Consider the following 6,000-nt stretch of genomic DNA (forward strand, 5'->3'; position numbering starts at 1 on the left):
ACTCAATCTTTACTAGTGCCATTGTTAGTAGTTGCCATGCTGTTGGTCTTCAAAAAAAAGGATCTGACCATATGATGTGGTGAGTAAACACACACTACCTCTTCTCCCAGGCATATCCCTCACAAAAGCCACTGGCTTCATGGACCCGGGACCTGGCCATGCGTGTGGAGCAGTTTGAGCTGTGGGCCAGTCGTGCCCGGCCTCCTGTGATTTTCTGGCTGTCTGGCTTCACCTTTCCCACAGGCTTCCTCACTGCAGTACTGCAGTCTTCAGCTCGCCAAAACAATGTGAGCTATGTGGAAAGAGAAGGGACCGGGATGCTGAGAACTTACATTGGCTCTCATTTTTGTGGGCCACCCTTATTTTCATCTTCAATCCCCAGATTTCAGTGGATAGCCTCTCCTGGGAGTTTATTGTTTCCACTGTGGATGACAGCAACCTAGTGTATCCACCAAAGGTAGAAGTTGCATGAACTTGGGCAACTGAGTAAAAAAGGATCTCGTGAAGGCCAGTGGTGGGAGCAAAGTGGAATATAAATGCAAGAGAAGAGAGAACACAAGTTAGATCAGGGGTGGTAGCAACTTAGGGCCTAGACTTCCCTTAAACTTGTCCCTGTCTTTCCTCAGGATGGTGTTTGGGTTCGAGGTCTATACCTGGAGGGTGCTGGATGGGACCGGAAGAACTCCTGCTTGGTGGAGGCAGAGCCCATGCAGCTGGTCTGTCTCATGCCCACCATCCACTTTCGTCCTGCAGAGAGCCGCAAGAAGAGTGCCAAGGGTGGGACAGCTCCCTGAGATCTGTCTGCACTATCCCTTGCTTGGATTTTTTAAATATTTTCTCCAGACAGGGTCTTGCTATGTAGTTTAGGCTTGCCTCAAATTCCTGGTGATCCTTCTGCCTCAGCTTCTCGAGTGTTGTGTTTTTGTTTTTTGAGACAGGGTCTTGCTAGTTAGTCCAGGCTGACCTCAAACTCACTATGTAGCCAAGGCTGGCCTCAAACTCTCAGCAGTCCTCTTGCTCTAGCCTCCCAAGTGCGAGGATCACAGGCATGCACAGACACACACAGCCCCTTGCTTGGATCTTTTTTTCTTTTTCTTTTCTTTTCTTTCTTTCTTTTTTTTTTTTTCGGAAGCGAGGATTGAACTCAGTCCCTTGTGCTGGCCACGGAAGCACTTATTCTACTGAGCCATCTCCCTGGCCCCTCCTTGCTTGGATCTTGACCTGTTTTTTGTTCTAGTCCTCAAGTGCTCCTGGCCTCTCCAAGAGGCCACAGGGGTCTGACTTTTTCCCTCTTTTTTCCTCTAGGCATGTACTCTTGTCCCTGCTATTACTATCCTAACCGGGCAGGCAGCACGGATCGGGCCTCCTTTGTCATCGGCATTGACCTCCGGTCCGGGGCCATGACATCTGATCACTGGATCAAGAGGGGTACTGCTCTACTTATGAGCCTGGACAGCTGAGGAGGTCTCCTCGTCTTCCTTGCCTGAGAGACAGTCAAGGTCTCTAGGCACTAAGACTGATATTTCATCTTGGACTGAGGCTGGATCTCATTAAGGCTTTGACCTTGGATGAATCAGGCCAAGGGGCCCTGGAGATCACCAGTGGCGCTACCTATAATGTTGGAAGAGTTGTACTGGGGCTCAGTGCAGTAAAATTCCCATGAGCACAAGCCCTAAGTCTTTCAGTGAAATGGTGGTGATTTAGGGAGGGAAGAAACCTAGCACACACAGAAGACAGGAACTACTAGTAAGCAGCTACTGCAAATGGAAAGGAGCAAGGAAGTGAGCCAGACCTCAGCGGAAAGGAGGCGTGGCCCTGGACCAATGGGCAGGGCGGCGGGCCTAAAGAAGGTGTGGCTAAATCTCCGGGAAGGATTTGAGCGGGCGGGGCGGGGCTTGCTTTGGAAGGGCGCGGGATCTGAATGGAAAAGGGATGTGTCAGGCGGGGATCAGAGGCGGACCCTATACTTTGCAACCTGAACCTCGCCACCGCCCCCGGCCTCCTACTTGGCACGGGTGCCCCGCAAGCTAGACAGACCAGAAGCGGGGCGGAGCGGGAGAGACAGCCTTAGCGCGAAGAGGGGCGGGACCACGAGAAGGGGGCGGGTCTGAGAGAGCTAGGGGGTGCGGGTGTTTGTGTTGGAAAATCCAACTGCGCCACTGGGCGGAGCGGCCCCCCCAGACCCGTCCAGGGAGACGGGGGGGCCGCTCGACCCCCGGGAGGCTTTGGGGAGCCTGAACACCTGGGACCCTCCCTCCCACCACCAGGTAACGGGGAACCGCTAGGGCGTCCGGAAGAGGGAAACCATCTCCGTACGGAGGTGGGTGGGATGTCAGAGTCGCAGTAGGGGTAGAGCTGGGGAAGGATGTTTGGGTTTCGGAGAATCCATTGGGAAGAAGACTGGAGCACAGAATATGCGGATCCCCAAGAAGAGGAAGGGTGAGGGTGATAGAAAACTATTGAGGCAGAGGTCTTGGGTTCCAGATATCAAGAAGGGCCTGAAAGGATGCCCAGATCCCCTTGGGCTAGGATTCCCCTTCCCGACATTCGGGTGTGGCGTGGTGGCGGTCCTAACTGAAGGGCAAGACTAAACGGTAGAGTTGGCAAACCTGACAGTGCGATGGCCTGTTGAGGTCAGATGTGGTTAGACAGGGGTGTACCACTGGCTTTCTAGTTCTTCCCACAGGTGAAGTGTATAATCTCAGCGCTTACCTTCCTACCGGGAGCCCATAGAGCCCCATCAGTGGCCTCCCACTCCACCGCACCCTCCTCCTTTCGGCCTCGATCGGCTTGCCTTCTCTTCCCTGGTTCTACCCCTACCCTGTGATCTTTAGTTTTCTATCCCTCGCCAGGCTCAGGCTCTTTTCCATGCTGAACCTTCCTAGTGTAGCCACGAGATGGCGAGGCCGAGACGCAGACTCCGCGCTCGGAGGCCTGCGAGTAGGGTGTAAGTTGTGGCAGTGAAGCCCCTAGCCCGGGGCTGAGAGAAAGATGTACTGAGAGCTCCCCTTTGATTTCCTGTCTTCTAGGCACCCTCGCAGGAAATTGGGTGGAAGGGTGAAGGGCGTGGCGAGGGGCGACTCCGCCTCTCCTGGGTGGGGTAAATAGTGGAGAGGGGACCCAAGAGCTGGGTACTAAACAACGCAGATTCGTTTCCTGTCTACTGTAGCTTGTGGCTGCGTCTTGGGATGGGGATTGAAGAGGGTGGGGAGCTGGAGGACGATGGGGAAGATGGAGAGCAGGACATCTTGCTCCCGGGCACAGAGAACCTTGGGAGGAACAAGGGAAGGCAGCGAACTGAAGCACAGCAGAAATGGACTCAGAGCCGCTCTGGAGGAAGGCAGGACCCAGGCGGAGCACTCAGCTCAACTAGTCCTTCTCCTGGCTTGCTTGCCTTGTTGCCAGAGTAACTGGCAAACGAGACTTGGGAGCCAGATTCCCGAACTCTTCTTCTGTCCAATCCGATGCAGCGGATATTGCTGACGCTAGGACCCTAGTAGCCAATGTGAAGCGGATATTAAAAAGCGACAGGATGAGCGAAACGGGAGGAGGTGAAGGGAGGAGGTGCCTGGGACCCGCACGTGCGCTCCCACACGCTCGCGCCCACCCCCCCTCCACCGCACGCGCCCGAGCACCCTCTTGCGCCTGCGCGACCAGTAGCGCGGCGGGGGGGGGGGGATCCTGTATTTGCAAACTAGTCCAAGCAAGGCTGTGCCTCTCAACCTCTGCGCTGGCCTAAAGGGCAGGGTCGGTCTGCCCTGTTTCAGAAAGTCTGGACTGTAAATGTCCACCCTGGCATGGAAGGGCGGGCTACCTGTTCCACACTACCCTATCCCCATCTGGCGCCCCGCGCTCCTAGGTGGGCTGGGCGGGGCTGTGGTTTCCAGCCCCATCTGCTTAGCTGCTGGCCTTCCCAGACACTGGGTTTGGCTGCTTCCCCCAGGGAAAGAGTGGGTACTACCGCCTTTTCCTGAGGCTTCTTCACCCGCCCGGGCCCTGCAGCTGTTAGGGGAAGGGGGGGGGGGGGGGGCTGCGGGAAAGCCTGGGACGGCTCGGTGACTTTTTCCGGGCCGTCGCACCAACTCTTCCCTCGAAATCCTACTCTTTGATGTACACTAAAGCCCTTCCCATTCCTAATGTTTACTTCTCAATCGCCCCGGGCCCCGGAGTTCTTTGCACCTTCTTTGGCTCCCTTTGGACCGTCTGTCCTCGTCTCCACTCGCCCTTCTCCGCTTCTCAGGGTTATATAACTCTTCCTCTAGCTGTGTCCTGATTTCAACTCCACAGACTCCGCCCTAAAACAGCGCGGGAGGGGCGGGAGTGTAGGGGACCCAGAGATTCCGGCTGGCGGCCAGCGGGGACACGAGGGATCTCGATGATAGGACACAGTGCCCCACAAGAACCGGTACTTTGTGCCCCAACTCTCACCCCACCCAGAGATCTCGTCTAAGATAGAGAAGGCAAGGCTTCTCTGAGGGGCGTGTCCAGTCTCCAGTCAGAAATATAGGTTGGGAGGTCAGGGTTAGAGGCAGAGAGGAGGAGGCAAGCAGTGGGCCCAAGTCCCTTGGACCCGACTAAAAGAGTTAATGATAGGACACTTAGTTCCCTACGTCTCCTTTTTAGGGTCCCAGAATCCCTAAGACTATTTCCCAGGAAGCTTAGCCAGCGGGCGCTTTCGTCCCCATCGGGGTCAAAGGTCTGTGTTAGAGGTGGCCTAGGATGATGTCACCTCTGCACGTGCCCCGGGATGGTTGCCAGGCAATGAGGCTTCCTCCGCTTTCCATTCCCTCCTACCTCTAGCCCGAGTCCAGTTCCAGTCCCGTGCCATCTCTTTTTCCTCTCCCTTCCCTTGGCCTTAGCATTCTGCAGGTGGAAAACTCTGGCCTGGATTTTTGTGAGGGGGAGGGATACGGGTGTGGTGTTGCTGAAAGACTGTCCCTTTGCAGGGCTGAGAGAACCATGATTTAGATTGTCACAGTTCTTCCTCTCCTAGGCCTCTTCATCCTTGAAAGGGCTTCCTACAAGTCTTTTTACTTTTTCACCTGCTGCTCCACCTGGATATTCCTCTCTCCATCTAGAGATGGAAGTGCCAGTAGTTGCAAGACAGCTGCCCCCAAGGGAGTTGTCTGTTGGGAAGCGCACCTGACGTCCTCTTAAACCGAGGACCCGCTCCGGTCCCCAGGCTAAGGACAAGAGTCAAGAAACAGTACTACATTAGTTTGAAAAGTCAGGGTCTTCTTTCTATATATGTGGATCAGTTTGTGGCATCCCATTTGGGAAGAAAGGTTTAGTTGATAGTTATGACTACTCTTCTTTATTAAACATATTAAGGGGTTGGTGATGGCAATAGTAAAAATAGTTGTCTGCTTTTCTGTGCCTTAGAGTTTGAGATTTCAAGTCAGACAGATTCTGGTGTCAGTTCTGCCACTTAGTGGCTTTTAGGATTTAGAAAGGTCAGAACCTCTTACAACGTCATGTACTTAATCTAGGCTATATAAACATTAACATCAACTTTCAAAGTAGATAGGGAAAATGAGATAATTTATGCAAAGCACTTAGTACCGTGCTTGGTGCAAAATGAACACTGAATTAATGCTTGTTATGAAATATTTCGTATTTTTCTTATAGTTGCTGGGCCTGCTCCAAACTAGACATCACCTTAAGAGTCTATTAGGCAGGAGTGGAGCTTTTGTGTTAATTGGGGTGGAGGGCATACTAGGGGTTAGCTTGACTGCTCCATGCACTTTATTTGATAAAGGCTTTCATCAGATTTGTATTGCTTTCTTTAGGATCATTTTTCCTCTCTTCGAGAAATAGCTAAGACTATTCCTTTGGCAGTGAAAAAATAATTGTGTTGTGGTTTCTGATTTTGAAGCAAGACCCCAGTCCACTCCCATGTTGTTCTTTAGACCCTTTCGTTTTGCAAAGGGACTCCACAGTTTGCCTAGTTGTAACAGAGCTAGGCTGAGGGGTGTGTAAAAGGTTGGGGTGGGTGGGTGG

At 53.2% G+C, this 6,000-nt stretch overlaps 2 protein-coding genes across 4 annotated transcripts in view; both read left to right on the plus strand.

Moving 5' to 3' along the window:
* Dnah2 (dynein axonemal heavy chain 2) overlaps positions 1-1,654 on the plus strand; it is a 117,773-nt gene extending 116,119 nt beyond the window's left edge. Inside the window, exons 85-88 of the mRNA XM_023723334.1 lie at positions 111-287; positions 383-457; positions 627-777; positions 1,306-1,654. Of these exons, the coding sequence (XP_023579102.1) occupies positions 111-287; positions 383-457; positions 627-777; positions 1,306-1,460 (558 nt within the window). The 3' untranslated portion in view covers positions 1,461-1,654. The remainder of the gene's footprint in view (positions 1-110; positions 288-382; positions 458-626; positions 778-1,305) is intronic.
* Positions 1,655-2,123: 469 nt separating this feature from the next.
* Positions 2,124-6,000, plus strand: part of Kdm6b (lysine demethylase 6B) — a 21,234-nt gene continuing 17,357 nt past the window's right edge. For all 3 annotated transcript variants that reach the window (XM_023723246.1, XM_023723254.1, XM_023723255.1), the window contains exon 1: positions 2,124-2,267. The gene's annotated coding sequence lies outside the window, so the exon portion shown is untranslated. The remainder of the gene's footprint in view (positions 2,268-6,000) is intronic.

The sequence above is a fragment of the Octodon degus genome, unplaced genomic scaffold (genome assembly GCF_000260255.1).
Source record: "Octodon degus isolate 3935 unplaced genomic scaffold, OctDeg1.0 scaffold00098, whole genome shotgun sequence".
Taxonomy (NCBI): Eukaryota; Metazoa; Chordata; class Mammalia; order Rodentia; family Octodontidae; genus Octodon; species Octodon degus.